This window comes from Podarcis bocagei (assembly GCF_964188305.1).
Source record: "Podarcis bocagei genome assembly, chromosome: 6".
Classification (NCBI taxonomy): Eukaryota; Metazoa; Chordata; class Lepidosauria; order Squamata; family Lacertidae; genus Podarcis; species Podarcis bocagei.
Window position 1 is genome coordinate 52,443,192 of NC_138130.1, and position 18,119 is coordinate 52,461,310.

The following is an 18,119-nucleotide window of genomic DNA, read 5'->3' on the forward strand; positions in this document are numbered from 1 at the left end:
CCACAATTTACATTTAAATCTGCCAACAAATGCTTGAAATAAATCACCTCGTTGCACAATTCACTCAATGCGGCGTACTCTGATTCCGTTGATGACACACTTACAACGTCTTGCTTGCGTGACCGCCAGCTGATTAAAGCTCCACCGACCCTTATGACTAGTCCTGTGACAGATTTTCTATCTGGCAAATTTCCCCAGTCACTATCACAGTAGCAACTCACCATTTCATCCTCTGAAGAATTTAATTGTAACATATAGCCAATTGTCTGTTTCAGATACCTCAGAACTTGTTTTACACCTTTCCAGGCATTTAGTGTGGGTTTTGAGACCAATCTACTTAATATGCCTACTGCATAGCTAATATCAGGTCTGGACCACTGTGCTATATACAATAAACTTCCAATTACAGAGTGATATACATCAGGATGTTCAAATTCAGGACTCTCATCTATGTGAAGTGTTTTTATGAAACCTGGATCCATAGGCACCGCTGCCCCTTTGCAATCCTGCATCCTGTATGTAGTCAGTAGTTGTTTGACTTTGTTCTGCTGACTAATTAGGCAGCTGCCATCTTGGGCCCAGCACACTTCCAACCCTAGATATGTCCTAACCGGGCCTAAGTCTTTCGTACACCCACCTGCAGCCTACAATCTTTGCCCCCTCAGGCGCTGCTACTGGTGTAAAAACCTTGTGCTCATTCAGAGAGGACATCTCTTCCTCCATTGCCTGTTTCCAGCGCTCTGCCTCCTCTTTTGGTAACTTTAACACCTCCTGAAAACTCTTGGGTTCTGCAATTACACTAAACACATTTGCAGTATCAGGAGAAAAACGCACCGGAGGCACTCCTTTGTTTTGTCTTTTAGATCTTCTGGGAGAAAATTTTTCTTCTGACCCACTTTCCTCCTCAGAACTATGACCTCTCTTTTGTTGCTTAGCAACTGGTCTCTGGCTAACTCCACTTTCTTGAGAGCTCTTATCTGAACTTTCCTCCCCCTCAGACTCTGATTCTCTATGTTTACCTTCAGAGTCATGGAGCTCCTGGGAAGGTTCAAACCAAACCTCAGTATTGGCATGTAGTCTCTCCCAGCCACTATGTTCACAAAAACTGGCATTCCTGGAGATCACAATGCCATTTGTCCCTTCAGCAAAGCGGAAACCTTTTCCCAGCTCCTGGTAACCCACAAACACTAACTGTTTGGTCTTAGGATCTCCCTTCTTTCTCATTTGTTTCGGAATTAATACCCAGGCTTTTGATCCAAACACATGCAAATGGTCAATTTTAGGTTTTTTCTGAAACAATTTAAAGTACGGGGTTGTACCTATTGTTTGATGAAAGAGCCTATTTTGGAGATAACACGCGGTGAGCATGCTCTCCCCCCAATAAGACATGGGCAAATCAGCATCATCAAGCATGGCAAACATCATATCTTGTAAAGATCTGTTTTTTCGCTCTGCAACGCCATTCTCCTCTGGGGAAAAAACGTTCGTTTTTCTATGCCCAATGCCACGCTTTTGTAACCAATCTTTAAAGGCATTTGACATAAATTCGCCACCTCTGTCCGTCTGAATCCTTTTGAGTTTAATGGACAGAAATCTTTCCACAGATGCCACCCAGCCTTTAAACTTAGTGAACACGTCACCCTTATTTTTCATGGGAAAAACCCAAGAGTAACGCGTGGCGTCATCCACAATTGTTAGTGAAAAACGCGATCCACCCCTGCTTACAGCAAATGGACCAATTACGTCCATGTGAACCAGCTGTAGCGGTGACTCACTAACTCTGTCACTTCTGGGGTAAGAGACTCTGTGGGTTTTAACCTTTTTACAGACATTACAATCAAGGTACTTGTTACAACTCTTTAAATTACCCCCATCAGCCAATTCAGACATTTTTAGTACACTTTTCCAGCAAGCATGCCCCATTTTCCTATGCAATAAGTGCACACAGTTGTCATGTATAGCTTTGTTACTCACTGCAGGCTGAGATTTACTGACTACTGCTGCAACTTGAGATCCTGCCTTAAGCCAAAACAAGCCTCCCTCTGACTTAGCAGTGCCTAAAATCTCACCAGCCTTCTTAATAATGCAACTGTCTCCTTCAAAATGCACTTTAAACCCAGCTTTTAGCAAACAATCTACAGACATCAGATTGCTCCTTAATGAAGGCACACAAAGTACATTTTGCAGGCATTCACGAAGACAAGGAACAAAAACTGCACCCCCCGAAATCACTTCGGAAGTACTTCCGTCTGCTAAAGCCACCTGGCTGCGCTGTGCTGAGTTCTTGGAAACAAACAATTCATCTGAATTTACGATGTGGCGAGATGCTCCCGAATCGACCACCCAGACAGCTTGTTTCTCATCAGCAATCTTGACCTCGCCGGTCACCAGCTGAGCCGACTGTTTTCGTTTGAAGAATTTCTTTTTACGCTGCTGCTGCTGCTGCTGATCTCGTCTCTGCTCCTGCACCGGCAACTGAGACTTGACCAACTCCGGACATTGTCGTTTTAGATGCGCTGAAGACCCACATCGGAAACAACGCCTAACAGCAAACGCTGACTCCTCACCGGTACGCTGCTTTTGCTTCACCTCTGGCACGGCATGAGAACTCCTTCCAAACCGCCCACCTGTAGAAGCCTCTGCAGCCACCGACCTTTCTTGCCTCTTCTGCCATTCTTCAATCAAACGCCCAGTAACGTAACTGACTGATAAATCATGCTCCTGCATGCCTTCTAGAGACAAAACTAAATTATCCCAGCTTTCCGGGAGAGAACTCAAAATAATAGCCACCTTCTCCTGCTGGTCTAACGCACAGTCTCTTTCCTGTAGCGCAGAAAACTTTAACTGTAAACTGTGTAGGTGTTCCTGCATTGTAACCCCAGGCTGTAACATTGCCTTGTACAATGCCTTGCGAATGAACAGCTTGGAAACTGCTGTCTCACGCACATGGAGTTCTTTAAGTGCTTGCCACACACCTCTAGCTGTCTTGATTCCCCTCACATACGGCAACTGGGAATCTTCCAGCCCCAAGACAATTGTGGCCCTTGCTCTTTGGTCTTTATCGAGGTCTTCATCATCAGGCTTCGTAGGAAACTTACTCACCACTTGCCAGAGACGATCCCTCTGCAGCACTGCCTGCATGCGTTCCGACCACAGCAAGTAATTGGAGTCATTCAGACGCTCAAAAGCCATCTGACCTGGTTGTGAGGCCATCTTGAGAGCGATGTTCCTGGAACCCGGAACCAGCTACTCACGACCACCGAGAGAGAAAACAGGAACCACAGCACCCAGCACTCACACGCTGCAGCTGTTGTCCTCGTGTCCGCTGCGTCACCAGCTCACCACGGTCAGGAACCAGCCAGAGAACAACAACTTCTGGAACTACTGGAACCAACGCCGTTGATGCTGACACCACCGCAACTCAGGCTGGCAGCACAATGCCCATAACCTCATGGAACTTTGGAGTGTCAGGCATAGCCCTACTGGCTTTAGCCCAAACGTAGCAGAGTTTTCCTGCACAGCGAGGAAGCTAGTTGCGGCGATGATGACTAGTCAGCTAGACTCAGAATAACTATTTACAGGATTTATTAAAAGGAGAAATAAAACCAGCAGAGTTTCTGCATACAAATAAAAGCAAAATAAATCCTCTTTCTTTCTTTCTCTCTCTCTCTCATAACCATACACAGCACTTCTAACTCCTAACACACCTCACACCAAACTGTGCTAGCAATCCCTAGATAACAGAGTTGAGTGCTGCTCGTTAACCAATCAGAGTGAGTAGTTTCTAGGTCAAGCAGACCTGGGCTTTCTGCCAAGAGTAAATTGACACCAGCTTGAGTTAATTGGTGAAGCTAGAATCTGCAAGTTTCCCACGAGAACCAATTAACAGAAACTGAAACCGAAACTGAACACATTTTTCATAATTATCCTTATACAAATTCACATTTTTAGATGTCAAATAAACCCCTAGGTATTTCACCTTCTTGACCACCGTCAACCCTGTCTCCTCTTGGAATTTCTCCTTTTCCGTATCTGTTAAGTTTTTTCCTAAAACTTTGGGTTTTTGTTTATTCAACTTAAATCCAGCTACCTGGCCAAACTGTTGGATTATTTCCAGGACCTTTTTCGTACTAGTGTTTGGCTCTTGCAAAGTCAATACTAGGTCATCTGCAAATGCTCTTAACTTATAATGTTTCGCTCCAACCTGCACTCTTTTAACCTGCTGGTCATTCCTAATCATATTCAGCAACACCTCCAGAACTGAAATAAAGAGCAGTGGGGAAATTGGGCACCCCTGTTGTGTTCCTTTTTCTATCTTAAGTTCCTCAGTTATTACATTATTTACAATCAATTTAGCTTTTTGTTCAGAGTATATTGCAGCCATACCATTCTCAAAACCTTGGCCTACCCCCATCCCATGAAGATTCTTTGTCATAAAGCTCCAAGAAATATTGTCAAAGACTTTCTCCGCGTCCACAAAAATCAGTACTGCTTTAGTATTTATATTCACCTCTAGCTTTTCCAAAATGTCTATTATATTCCTTACATTGTCTGCTAGGTGTCTTTTTGGGAGAAAGCCTGCTTGATTCTTATGAATCTTTTCCATCAACACTTTTTTAAATCTTTTTGCCAGAATGTCTGCAAAAATTTTGTAATCCACATTAAGTAGTGATATTGGGCGGTAGTTCTTCAGTTGAGTCTTTTCAGTCTCTGTCTTTGGTATGAGTGAAATATATGCTTCTTTCCACGATTCCGGTGCCTTTTTTCCCTCAAGGATCTCATTACAGACTTCTTTTAGTGGTTGAATCAACCATTCCTTCAACGATTTGTAGTATCTGGAAGTCAGTCCATCTGGTCCTGGAGATTTGCCCAATTGCATATTCTGAATGGCAGCCTCTATCTCTTGTTCTGTTATTCTCTGGTTCAGATCCATCTTACTTTGATGAGAGATTTTTTGTAGTCCATATTTATCAAGGAATTTGTCTATATCTTCTTCATTTTGCGGGCCTTGAGTGTAAAGTTTTTTAAAATAACTCAAGAAGCAATTTCTAATTTCATTAGGTTTAGATATATTCTTTCCATCCACTTCTAGACTTGTAACTGTATTTAATTTCTGCCTTTTCTTCAATTGCCATGCCAGAAGTTTGCCACATTTATTTGCTGATTCAAATGTCTTTTGTTTCATTTGCTTTATCTTCCATTCAATCTCTTGGTTCATCAATTCCATATATTGTGTTTGATGTAACTTAATCTCTCTTAAAATCTCCTGGGACTTTGGTTTTACTCTTAATTTTTTCTCTCCTTCCTTTATCTTTTCCAAAATCTTTTCTTTTTTCTCATTTTGTTTTTTCCTCTTTATTGAGTTTTGTTGAATCAAGAAACCTCGCATCACAGCTTTGCTTGCGTCCCAGATCACTCTTTTTTCCACATCAGCCCTCAAATTTATTTCAAAATAGTCTTTTAAAGTTTTTTGGGCCTTCATAAGGATCTCCTTATCTCGAAAGAGGGTGTCATTCATTCTCCATCTAAATTGACCAGTTGTTGTAAGTTTCATTTCCATCTTCACAGCGTTATGGTCGGAGCAAGTTTTTGGGCAGATTTCTACCTTCTTAATCTTTGGAGCCATGCCACTAGTAATCCAAATTTGATCAATTCTGGTCCAGGTCATCATTGCTTGGGAGAAAAAGGTTCCCTCTCTCTCCAGAGGGTTCCTTGTTCTCCATATATCTATCAAGTCCATGTTTTCCGTCATTTCAAAAAAGGTCTTAGGAAGTCTCCCTTCCTTGGTAACTGTTAGTCTTTGTGCCTTGTCCATGTTAGTGGAGACCACACCGTTCATGTCTCCCATAATTATCATATTGTAATCCAAATAGTCCGTCAGAGTTTCATGAAGTCTCTTGAAGAAGTCAGATTTGCCTTCATTTGGTGCGTAGATTCCAACAATCAAAAATTTTTCTCCTTGTACTTCTATCTCCACTGCCAAATATCTCCCTTGCTCATCTTTAAACATCATTTTTGGGGCCCATTTCTCTTTTGCATATATCACAACTCCTCTTTTTTTTACTTTGTCTGATGAGATAAATTCTTGTCCTAGTCTTTTGTTTGTAAGTAATCTCCTGTGAGCTCTGGTTATATGGGTTTCTTGTAGACATATCAAATCCAATTGTTCTCTGTTCAAAATGTGAAAAACTTGTCGTCTCTTCAAAGGCCCATTGAGCCCATTGCAATTCCAACTAAGGAATTGCAGAGCCATCTTGTTATTTTTCTGACACTCCTCCAACAGCTCCAAGTTGTTGCTCTTCCTCTGATGGTGGTGGGATATGTCCAAACGATAGATTCAGAATGTCTATTGCTCTCCTCTGTTCTGCAATTGGGTCCACAGTTCCCTTCTGTAGGTCCTCTTGATTTCTTTCCAAAAATTTCTCTTTATCTTGAATAGTCTTTATTTTCACCTTCTTTCCCTTGTAATCAAAGGACAGTCCCTGTGGGAATTCCCACCTGAAGCGGATGGAGTTTTTCTTTAACAGAAGAGCCAAGTCCTTATAGAAGTTTCTCAAATCCAAGATATATTTTGGGATGTCTTTAAAAATCTGTACAGCTGAATTTCCAATTTGCAAGGCCTTTTCAAAGTGTAGTCCTAGTATTTTGTCTCTTTCTTCCTTAGATCTAAGTGTAATCAGACAATCTCTCGGGGTCTTTCTGTTCTGCTTTTTACCCAGTCTAAAGGCTGTTGTAATTTTAAATTCGTCTTCCTCCAAATCTTCCCAGCAATCAGCAAACTCTTGTGTTAAAAACTCCGCGAGGTTGTCACTTTCGTTCTCTGGCATCAATCTCAATTTCAGATTTCTCTCTTTTCTCTGTAATTCCCACAGAGCCAAAGTTGCGTCGTGCTCATGGACCTTTTTGGCAATCGGTTCTAAATTCTCTTGGGTCTCTCCAGCGATAGCTCTGGCTTCTTCAGCAATTTTACGTGTAGCAGAATTTTCCTCGACCAATTTGTTTATAGATTCTGTGTTCTGATCTAATCTTGCTGATATTTCTGTTAATTTTTGTGTATTTTCTGAAGTCTGTTTTGTCAAAGACTCCAGGGATTGGTTTATCTTAAGTAGGGCTTGTGTCACAGCATCCATGGAGACAGCTGTCACTTTTTCTTGTCCTGTTGTTCCTGTAGGTCCTGCAGAAGTTACGCCTGTGATCGAGCCTCTTTTCTTTAATTGCTGTTGCTGCTGCTGGTGCTGTTGTTGTTGTTTGGTCTTGGCTCTTGTGACTATCTCTTCTTGTGAGCCACTCATGTCAAGGTCGTTTCTCACGGGAGCTGTTTCCCAATGGAAAGTTCCACCGTCTTAAGCTGTGCCGGCCTTTACTTTACCCTCTAGGGGGAGCAAATAAAAATGTCCAAATACAAAGGGAAAGAGAATATGCAAATACGTAGGAACAGGAGAAAGAGAAAAATTGAAACAAGTATAGCAGGAGGCTTGTAACTGCAAGTTGCCACAATTTCCCAGTAGATACTGCCTCAGCCTACTCTGATATACTGTAGCCAGGCAATACAAAAACTTTATATCACAATGTAACTTTCACAGGAAGAAGTCAGTTCAGTGTCCTATTGTCTTATTAGGCAGACCGTTTCATGTTCTTGAAACAGCAGAGGCAGCAGAGAATTTTTCTTTTAAATAAATCATGCAGTTGCCAAAGTCTCTCTTACCTCGCCTCTGCCCTGCTAGCTAGAGGGGAGATCTAAAGTCCAAATGTCAGGTTTGATTAAACAAAGGCAAAGTCTTTGATGGATGCAGCTTTTAAGTTCCGTTGCTTTCACTTTCATGCAGTCGGGGGAAGGCAGACTTCCTTAATTTTCACCTCCCCGTTTTCAGCCAAATTTCCAAGTTTTAATTCCAAATAAAGATTCCGTTTTACTCACGGGTTTTTTCTGTCCAAAATTTACAGGAAGGAATCGGCGCTCTCCACTAATAGTGACGCGGCTTCACCCTGCGGGCTGGGTAGCGATTCTCAGCACCGCGCTCCCCCGATGTCGTTCCGGAGCCTTTAAAAAGGCTCTTTCTGCGGTAAAGGGGGGGCGCTTTTGGTGCCCACCGAATCTCCTCGTTCACAGGCTTCCGCGCCTGTGATTTTAGGGGTCCCCCGCTTGCCGTAGCGGGACAGACCCGAACTCGCAGGGCAGTCCTTTTCCGGAGCTCGGAAAGAGGACCGCCATTAGCGCTGGCGCCGACCGGAAGTCCCGTTAGGCAGATTCAAACCACTGACCTTCTGATTGGCAAGCCTAAGAGGCTCAGTGGTTTAGACCACAACGCCACCTGCCACATAGAACACTTGCATGATGCCACATATTTCTCTTCCTCCAAATCTGCCTTCAAAAACCACCTCATTGTGAAGCCTTTGGCATAAACCTTTAGTTAGTCATCCACTGTGCTTCCTCTCTTTGTCAAATTCTAGACTGTAATATTTTTCTTTTGCTCTTCAAAGTCTCATGCATGTTGACAGTGCTACATAGTGTGATATGAGAGAGAGAGAGAGAGAGAGAGAGAGAGAGAGAGAGAGATGATATAGATATATATTTCTACAAATTAGTTAAGGAGGAAAAATATTAGTTTTAGAAGAATAACACTACTGTTAAGCAGGTTTACAAATTGCCCACAAATTTTATGTAAGACTGTAATAAAAACATATACTTCTGGATTGTTAAAGATGTTGTGCAGACTGATTAACTCTCCTGAATACCAATGTTAAATTAGACAGTCATTTAAATGTTAATTCCAACTCTCCCATAGATATAAAGGCAATTAAATTGTACACAAGTCAGTAAGTAGTCTATAATTGGAAGTTGACAGAGTATAAATTAAAGTATTATTGGAAATGGAAAAGCACATTAATTGAATTGATGATATGAAAACTGAGTCAAATAGTATCCTGTTTGGTTCAGGACCAGTTTCCTTGACCATTTAAGAAAGGTGTCATGTGGTGCAGTTCTTGCTGGGCTATACCACTTCAAACTGAACTGTGAATATTAAAAACTCCTGCTTATACAAAATCAGTAATACATTGGGAAATGTCTGGATCACACCCATCCCCGATCAAGGCACATGATTGGTAGTTTAGTTTGTTATTGGCAAAGCACTTGATTACATCAAGAATCACATGCACCACTCCTGCTAAATAGCTAGCTAGGCATTTCCTACAAACACACACACAGAGAGAGGGGGGGAGAGAGGGGGGGGAGAGAGAGAAGCCTTAGGAAATATCCTCCATGACTGTAATTCTTTTAAGCAAAACAAGATACAAAGATGCATGCTGTATTTATTAAGAGAACAAGCAGTGTGCACAAATCGCTTCTGCAAAGTTATGTTTTCCCAGGTACAATGGCTTTTTCATGATGCATGAAATCTGGACAGAAAATAAACTAATCAAAGTGACCACATTTTGTATCAGATTATATGTGCAGAGAGGAAATAATTGAATGGTCTGCTATTGCATTTTCCTGCCCAGTCATAAAAACTAGCTCAGTCTTAAACATAATTCTAAATTGAGGGGAGAGGAGAAAAAAATGAAAACTTCAGAGAGAGTGAGAGGGATTTGAGAAAATTAGTCTCCAGGAAAAGGAGGAGGATGGGATGGGGGTTAGCATAGATATATTTTTCAAAAACAGCCTTAATTATACTGTGTATGTTGTAATTACAGGCTTTAATTTGTTCCTTGAAAGTAAGGGATTTAGCAAAGTAATTGGGCAGCCACAATTATCTGTTAATTTGCTTGAGTAAAATTTAATGATTCAGAAATAAAAATACAGTTTCAGGAGCAGAAAGGGCTTAAATGCAAACTCCACTTGGCCACTCTGCCTCTTACTTGCAAATAAGATCCACTAAATTCAATTGGACTTACACACAGACAAACATGCATAGGAATACAGTCTCAGACATATTTCCTAAGTAAGCCTGACAATGGAATCATTTACAGTGGTACCTCGAGTTACAAACGCCTCAGGTTACAAACGCTTCAGGTTACAAACTCAGCTAACCTGGAAGAGTTACCTCGAGTTGAGAACTTTGCCCCAGGATGAGAATGGAAATCATGTGCTGTCGGCACAGCGGCAGCAAGAGGCCCCATTAGTGAAAGCACGCCTCTAGTTAAGAACAGTTTCAGGTTAAGAATGGACCTCCAGAACAAATTAAGTTCGTAACTAGAGGTACCACAGTATTCCATGGGGCTTAGTCCTAGGTATGTGTATAGTAGCAGTGGGGAACCCCAAAAAGCAATAGACTACATGCACATCATACATTTAAAGCACATGACTTCCCCCAAAGAATCCTGGGAACCGTGGTTTGTTAAGGGTGCTGAGAATTGTAGCTCTGAGAGGGGTCAACTACAGTTCCCAGAATCTTTGGGGAAGTGTACTTTAAATGTATGGTCTGTACACAACCACATTTCCTCGCAGGAAGCCTTCTGATGGGCACATGGCAGTGGTGGGCAGGGCCAGAGACAAGAGTGGATGGAACAGCTATACCTCTTACCTTTCTACCTAGGCTATATTCCAGCTATACAAAAGCCAGAGCTATCTATGCATACATGCCTCTTTGCACCCAGGCAAGCCAGAGACTGTATCACACTTCAAGGGCACATTTGAGCCAGGGAAATACACTCAAGAAGAGCATGGGCAGGACTGGAAAGAGAGGTGTGTGACCTGAGGAGATTCCTAAGGGCCAGATAGAAACTGGTATTTTTGGAGAGTACCATGATTAAAAAAAGAAAAGAACTATCATATAGAATTGGGGGAAGGGGAGACTCACTCTGAAACTCAAGTCTCCAGGTTGGCATAGCGATTTGCCTCTCCTGCGTGCACACACACCTTCAACCCTGACTTGGCATGAACAACAGGGCTGCAGATTCAGTATGGATCGTGTTGTGCATCCATTGGGTTGATGGAACATGTTTGATGGCTCTTTGGATTGTGGCCACAGACCAGGGTTCGCTGCTTTGCAACGTCCTTTTGGTGTAGTAGTGCTTCCTGCAGAAAACTGCTTGTCAGGAAAAGATTCTGTGGCACTTACCCATGGCAGCTAACTTTTTAATTAAAAGGTAATGAGACATATTAATTATCAGTTAACCATTTTCAATCTCCATGCCGACAAGGGAATTAACAGCTTCAAGGAAATCCTCCGCCATTATTTCTTTAAACTCTGAAAGGCTGAAGCTTAAAAGTACACCCTTTCCCCCAGCTCTCCCTGACTGACACTAGGAAAAGTCAAGGCAGAGAATAAACTCTTTTCTCTCATATAGATATAGGGTGTTATTCTGGATTTCTAAAGCAAAGTATCCTGTAAACAAATATAAATATGCATGCATATAAAAAAGCATGCATATTTTAAGGCCTTAGGAAAATATGAGCCCTCATTAGATTATATTTAAGGAGGACTAGAACCTTGTGATTGCACCCTATTGAGCACATTGAGAATAGGAAAGCTGCCTTTTACTGAGTCAGACTCTTGGTCCATCTAGCTCAGTATTGTCTACATTGACTGGCAGTGGCTTCTCTGGGGTTTCAGGCAAGACTCTCTCTCCCAACCCAACCTGGAAATGCCATGGGTTGAACCTAGGACCTTCTGCATACAAGGCATATACCTTACCCCAGCGCTATGGAGCTTCCCTGTGTCAGCATGTATGGAACTAAGGAGAAGGGGCTTGAATTGGAAGAATTGGAAGAGGAGAATATATTGGAAGCAAAGGATACAACTAAGGTTATCCAATTAAAATCTACAGAACTACTGTCAGGGGGTCCCTCCCATTTAGTCTGGATTTACCATTTTCATGGAAAAGGCAATATGTCAAAAAAGAAAAACCTGTGGAAATGTTAAATCTGGATGAAATTTAGGGGGGTGAGAGTGGTGTTTTGATGGAGGTGATGCTGTGCAGATGCTGCAATAAACTGGCATGCATGAGCTGCTCCAGCTCCACAATAAACTGCTGTGTGGAAGTACCCCAGGACTGGCAATAGATCCCTGCTGCTTTAATATTATGTGCCATCCCTGTCAAAAAGATGAGGCCAGCTCCACATTCTTCTCCACTTCCATCCCACACAACATCTGTTGCCCTCAGTACATCGCAGGAAGGCTTCCTCTGATATAGTACCCAGGCTATGGTTCCCAGAATTACTGGTGCAGTACATTTTATATTCAGTAATGTTATATACTAACATTTATTTCAAAGTCCATATTAGACCTTAAGAAACAAGCTAACAAACAAAAAAACTCCACATGACTAGGGGTGGGAGGCTGTAACAAACAAGTAAGGGGTCTCAGCTGAGAGACACCCCTTTAATAATCAACCACCTCTGTGTTCTTCCTAACTTTGAAACCAGATATTTAAGAGTAGCAGGATCTCCTGTTTTATATAGTATGAATAGGAATGCACATTGTATGACCCAAGCTTCCCCAACCTGGTGCCCCCTAGATGTTTTGGAGTACAGTTTCCATCAGGTCTAACTAGCATGCCATGCTGCCTGGGGCTGATGGGAGTTGCGGTCCAAAATATCTGGATTGGGGGACACTGGTTTGACTAATAACTAGGGCTGTGTGTGTGCTATACATTATTATATTTGGATTTGGATCACGAATTATAATGTTTAATTTGTGTATGCATATGTGTCTGTTTATTTCAATGGACATCTTCCAAGCATCCCAAAGGTCAGCGAAATTTAATCTCAGGCTCTCTTGAATATTTACTGTCTTGCCCCTTTATATTTAAAGTTTCAAGAGTTCAATCTTTAATGATGTTATGTAATAGTGTGTAGATGACATCACCTGATAATCAATGAGAGTGTTGAGTAACATACAGTTAACTCACAGAAGACTAGCAACATGTTTACTTCTTTGCTGCCAGAGCATCCTGCTGTGAAAAATGGGAACCACCTGTATTATTTTACTCTTTCTCGGGGTGCTTCAGAGATATAGCATAACATAGTTTTGCAGAATACCACCACAGGAGAAATGTGATTCTGGGCAGTACACTTTGAGGGTATCACACACATGATTTTCAACAATCCACCTGCTGCTTTTGGCAATGACTCCTTGTGCAATGGCATCTCCATTGACTTCAAAGGAGGTTGCTGCTCTGGGCACATATTCCTGTTTTCATGTGAATTTGTTTTCCCCCTCCTTTATATAACAGGGTGGGGGTCCCTCCACCTCCAGGAGCTATGATTCCCAAACACTGCCTATGGGAAGAGAAATGTTTCATTGCCTATTGGTGCTTTTCTTCTCCTTTATCTGGATCACTGCTTGGAGCCATTTCTTGAGTTTAAGTTTAAGCAGCCTGTTCAGAAGAAACACGACTCAGAGAAAAGCATGAAATTTGGACTGTTCAGGGAAATGCTCTGTCTGGGGGCCTGAAAACAGCATTTTTCATCAAAAACTATCACAAGGAAATCCAACAACATAATTAAATGACATTGTATATAAAACAATAAAAGAGATTAAATGTCAAAATCCACAGAATAGATTTCCATGATCAAATATTCTCTATTTGGGAGGGTGTCCTTCTCTATCTTTGTAAAATGCTGTTCTACCAGGCTGGAAATGCCAGTTGTAACCTCGGGGGGAGGCCTTGGTGGTTAAGGTCATGAAACTGAAAGAATGATAACCAATTTTATGACTTTAAATCATAGATTATACCAACTGACCTTTCAGTCAGCTCTTGGAACCCACATAAAATTTAACAGCTAGCGGGGGGGGGGGATATTAGAAAACAAAAACTCTAGCAGCTTCCAGCCATTTGAGAAGTGTCTTTGTGAGGCAACAGGAACATCACAAAAAGTGAAGTTAAAGAGCCATTGTTCTGGGCCCAGGAAACTGAATGTTTCCTTCCATCACAGAAGACGACAAGTCTGCATATAATTTGCATATCCTTCATGTAATATGAAAAATTCTGTCCTCTTTTACATGTAGGGCAGAGGGCACAAAAGGAAACCAGTGGCCAACACACATAAAATGTCTGACAGGCAGCATGGGAACAGGTGAAGGTTTTCCCACAATTGTCTTTCCATACTAGAAAAGGTTTAACCTGATGTACTGCCTTGAGATTTCCCCCCTTAAAAGTATAAAGCAGTATAGAAATAATAATAATAATAATAATAATAATAATAATAATAATTATTATTATTATTATTATTATTATTATTATTATTATTATTATTATTATTATTATTGCCACATAGCTGTTTAGGTACAAGCACCCCAGTTTCCAGTGCCAACCCTAGACCATGCAAAGAATTCAGATTTTATGTATTGTAAAGCCATTTTGTAACAGTAAGCCTTTGACCTTTCAGTTTATCTTAAACTGGCAATTCTACATTCAGTGCAAGGCCAGATGTGGTGTTTCAGGTATTTCAGATGGGTGTGTGTGTGTGTGTGAGTGAGTGAGAGAGAGAGAGAGAGAGATCTGACCAGATCCACATATGCAAAATTGGTCAGTGTCTATATGACACAAGCACCAACGAAAGAAGAGTGGCAGATGAAAATGATGGACTTTGCGGAACTGGCGAAGCTGACAGGAAAAATCCGGAACCAGCATGATCAAGTATTCCAAAAAGTCTGGACTGAATTTATATGATATTTGAAAGAGCATTGTAAGCAATTAACATCACTAGTAGGGTTGTCTGAAGACTTGTAATAAGAAACTTTCTTCTTTTTTATATTTATTTAACTTTTGAAGAACTTTGTAATGAGTTTAATTAGAATTGGAAAATGTATAAAATACTATGATATAAAGGTTAATTTTGAAAGCCATGAGGCAGGAGGGAAGGAAGTCAATAAGCTCTAAAGAGCCAGAGAGGTAAAGTGGATAATAATAATGATGTGATTATATATTGTCAAATGGAAGATGTGTGTGTGTGTGTGTGTGTGTGTGTGTGTGTGTGTGTGTGTGTGTGTGTGTTTCTTGACACTCTAAAAGATTCATGAGACAGGACTTACCCTTGGCAACGCCTTGCTGCTTCTGTTGCTTGTCTTTGTCCATTTCAGTGAGATACTAATGGTCACTTTGCCCAAACCCTGTAAGGCTCACATCAGTGAAAAAAAGAGTGGCCACACTGCTTCTGCTCCCTCTATGTGAGAGAAGTCATGTTGCCCCCTGCTGCTGCCACCTTCTTCAACAAGAGACTGATCCATTGTGTTGCCATACTGATGCTGCCCTCCTGAAGTAGTGATTAGGCCATTGTGACCTCATGTTGATGCTGCCCATTGACAGGAAAGCCGGCCATCTCCCACAGCTGTTATCAAGCTACTATAGGTCTTTCCTCATTCAACTTATTTGGCAAGACCAAATTCAGTGCAGGTGTGGTATTTCAGATGGCAGGGATAGGGTGGAAGATTTAAGATGAACAGCAGCCAAGGTTTAGTTGGCCATGCTTGGATAAATTCAAAAAGCAAACATAGCATTCTAAGAGCATATGTTGTGGTGACTATTGATTTGTACCTCATAATATCTACAGTAGTGCTATCAGCTCAGGTCAGACAGCCACCCTTTTCTCTTTTGGGGGTAGAGGGTTGGCAAAATGGACTTGAGCCTTTAATATGACTACAGTCGTACCTCGGGTTAAGTACTTAATTCGTTCCGGAGATCCGTTCTTAACCTGAAACTGTTCTTAACCTGAAGCACCACTTTAGCTAATGGGGCCTCCTGCTGCCGCCGTGCCGCCAGGGCCCTATTTCTGTTCTTATCCTGAAGAAAAGTTCTTAACCTGAAGCACTATTTCTAGGTTAGCGAGTGTGTAACCTGAAGTGTATGTAACCTGAGGTACCACTGTATTCTCATATCAAGTGTTTCTACCAACAAGAACATCCCCATCCCTCAAATCCCCTCTAGGTGGGAAAGCTGTTAATCACCACTTCTCCCACATTGCTGCTACAATGTGTCATTCCTCCCTCAAGAGCATTCTGCACTGCCACCACCACCCCTTAAAAAAACCCCTCAAACACATCAACAGCACTGGACTGCGTCACAAGTCTTGTCATTCTGATTCAAAAGTGCCTATATCTATATAGGCCCACACACAGCCCTCAAAATCTGAAAATTGCACCTCTGCTTAAGAAGCCTAAGATTTATTGATGTGATAACAGCTTGTGAACATCTTCATCAGAAATATGTTTTCAATCCTTTCATATAAATAAATATTGTTAGCATCCATTTGTCTTGAGAGACAATGAAAGGCACCTCTGGGGTGAAGTCAAACTGCTGCGCTAGCAGCACTAATGTGACCTCCCCAGGGTGCAAGGCTAGGCAGTGTGCATGGAGGTCCTGGGCAGCTGTGCTATTAATTTCCTTTATTTTTGCCAGGCCTCCTAAAGATCATAGACAGGTTTTCTTTCTTTCTTTCTTTCTTTCTTTCTTTCTTTCTTTCTTTCTAGTCCACCCTTTCTCCAAGGACTTCAAGGTGGCATACATGATTCTCCCCCTTCTCATTTTATCCTCACCACCCTGCTTGTGAAGGAGGGTAGGAGACTGTGAGTGGCCCAAGGTCACCCAATGAGCTTCAGTGCTGGGTGGGGATTTGAACCCTGGTCTGCCAACACTCTAGCTACACTTATGAGAAAGCTGCTAAGAGCAGGAAAGGGTTAAATGGGCAAGTCATGAGCTGTCCTGCTCTTTCAGCTGCTGTTATTCTAGCTACACTATAATAAAAGAACTTGGTGTCAAGCGAGAGGTGAAAGTATGTAGGGTTTGTTAAGCAATCCTATTAAGCTGTTGAGTTAGCTAATAACAAACAGATGGACATCACTGTAATGTAACACTGATAACTGTAGCCCACTGGGTTTTCGGTTTCTGTTGCAGAATGTCTCTTTAATATCAGAAGCAAAATGAGATCCTTAATGCCACCCTTCTCTGGTAAAGGAATCACTCTAGGGACATAAAACCTATTAACTATAAATTTGCTGACCACATAATATGGCAAGATTGGTGTTGGCCCTATCAGGGTTCTTTGAAAGGTCTTCATTAATTATTTCTGATTCAGTTAATTGTGGTGGGTAATTGAGGAGCATGTGTTACACAGGGCAAAAGTTGTTGGCAGGTTGACAAAGAAGGGCAAGTGGCATAGATTTCATTACAGATATCTATTATTTCTACAGCATCCTGCAATTCCACATAGCACATTTTTGAAACTAGTGTACTTTGCAAAAAAAGAGGAAAAAAACCTAGAAAGAATCATTATCAGCATAATCCTATGCATGTCTACTCAAGCTTCATTTAGTTCAATTGGTCTTACTCCTAGAAAAAATGCAATTACTATTGTAACCTAATTCCTATGTAGTTATTTGGCTTGATGCTTGATGCCTTATGGCCACAAAGTCCTCCTAGGAATTTCCCTGAGTCCTTTCTATCCAGTGTTGAGATATGGAAATGAGATGATCACTAGAGGGTTTGCAGCCTGGAACTGCAGCTATATAGTAGGATGCTCTGGAGAGTGGCAATCCTAAACCATGGACAAATCTGTCAATTTTGGTTTCTCTCAGTTACTCATTTTCCCAGTCTTAAGCTCAGTTCTCCACATTTCCACTCCAGCTTGCAATTTTTTAAAAAAAGTCCTCATGAAAATACATCAGCATTTCCACGCAAATGTCTACTCATATATACTGTACATATCTGTATGTAATTTTGCCTAATTATACACATTTGTGAAAAGCATATTCTCTCTAATATACTTTTTGGGGTTATTTTTGCTTATATTTAACTTTTGATGCACACTTTCCCATTGTATATGCATTTTTGCAAACATTACCTTAGTGGCGAACCACCTTGCAAAAAAACTGGAGGAGTGCAGGATCTGAAAGTTGGCAGTGTTTTGGTTCACATTTTGTTTTAAAAAGTGCAAATAAGGTAGGTTTGCCCTTAAAAGAGGTAGGTTTGCCCTTAATCCAATTTCTCATCCATCCCAATATAGCCGTGTGATCACACTTCATTGTCCCACCACCACTCCCTAGGCTCTGAGCCTTGTTCCCTTGGTGGTTCCCCAGTTGGTTCCTCTCACCATTCCTCTGCTCCCAACCAGTCCATGACATGGACCTCTTCAATCCTCTTTCCTTTTCTGCTGATTTAAAAGATAACTGATGTGTAGT

General features: G+C 41.5%; 1 protein-coding gene and 1 long non-coding RNA gene across 2 annotated transcripts in view; one reads left to right on the top strand and one right to left on the bottom strand.

The window, feature by feature from the left end:
* The window catches only part of PCP4 (Purkinje cell protein 4), a 73,947-nt gene extending 58,768 nt beyond the window's left edge, over positions 1–15,179 (bottom strand). Inside the window, exon 1 of the mRNA XM_081198851.1 lies at positions 14,979–15,179. Within this exon, the coding sequence (XP_081054977.1) occupies positions 14,979–15,021 (43 nt within the window). The 5' untranslated portion in view covers positions 15,022–15,179. The remainder of the gene's footprint in view (positions 1–14,978) is intronic.
* Positions 5,507–7,770, top strand: LOC308589208. Its single transcript, XR_014009155.1, has 2 exons — positions 5,507–5,796; positions 7,584–7,770. It is a non-coding gene; the product is annotated as an uncharacterized lncRNA (long non-coding RNA).
* Positions 15,180–18,119: the final 2,940 nt, after the last annotated feature.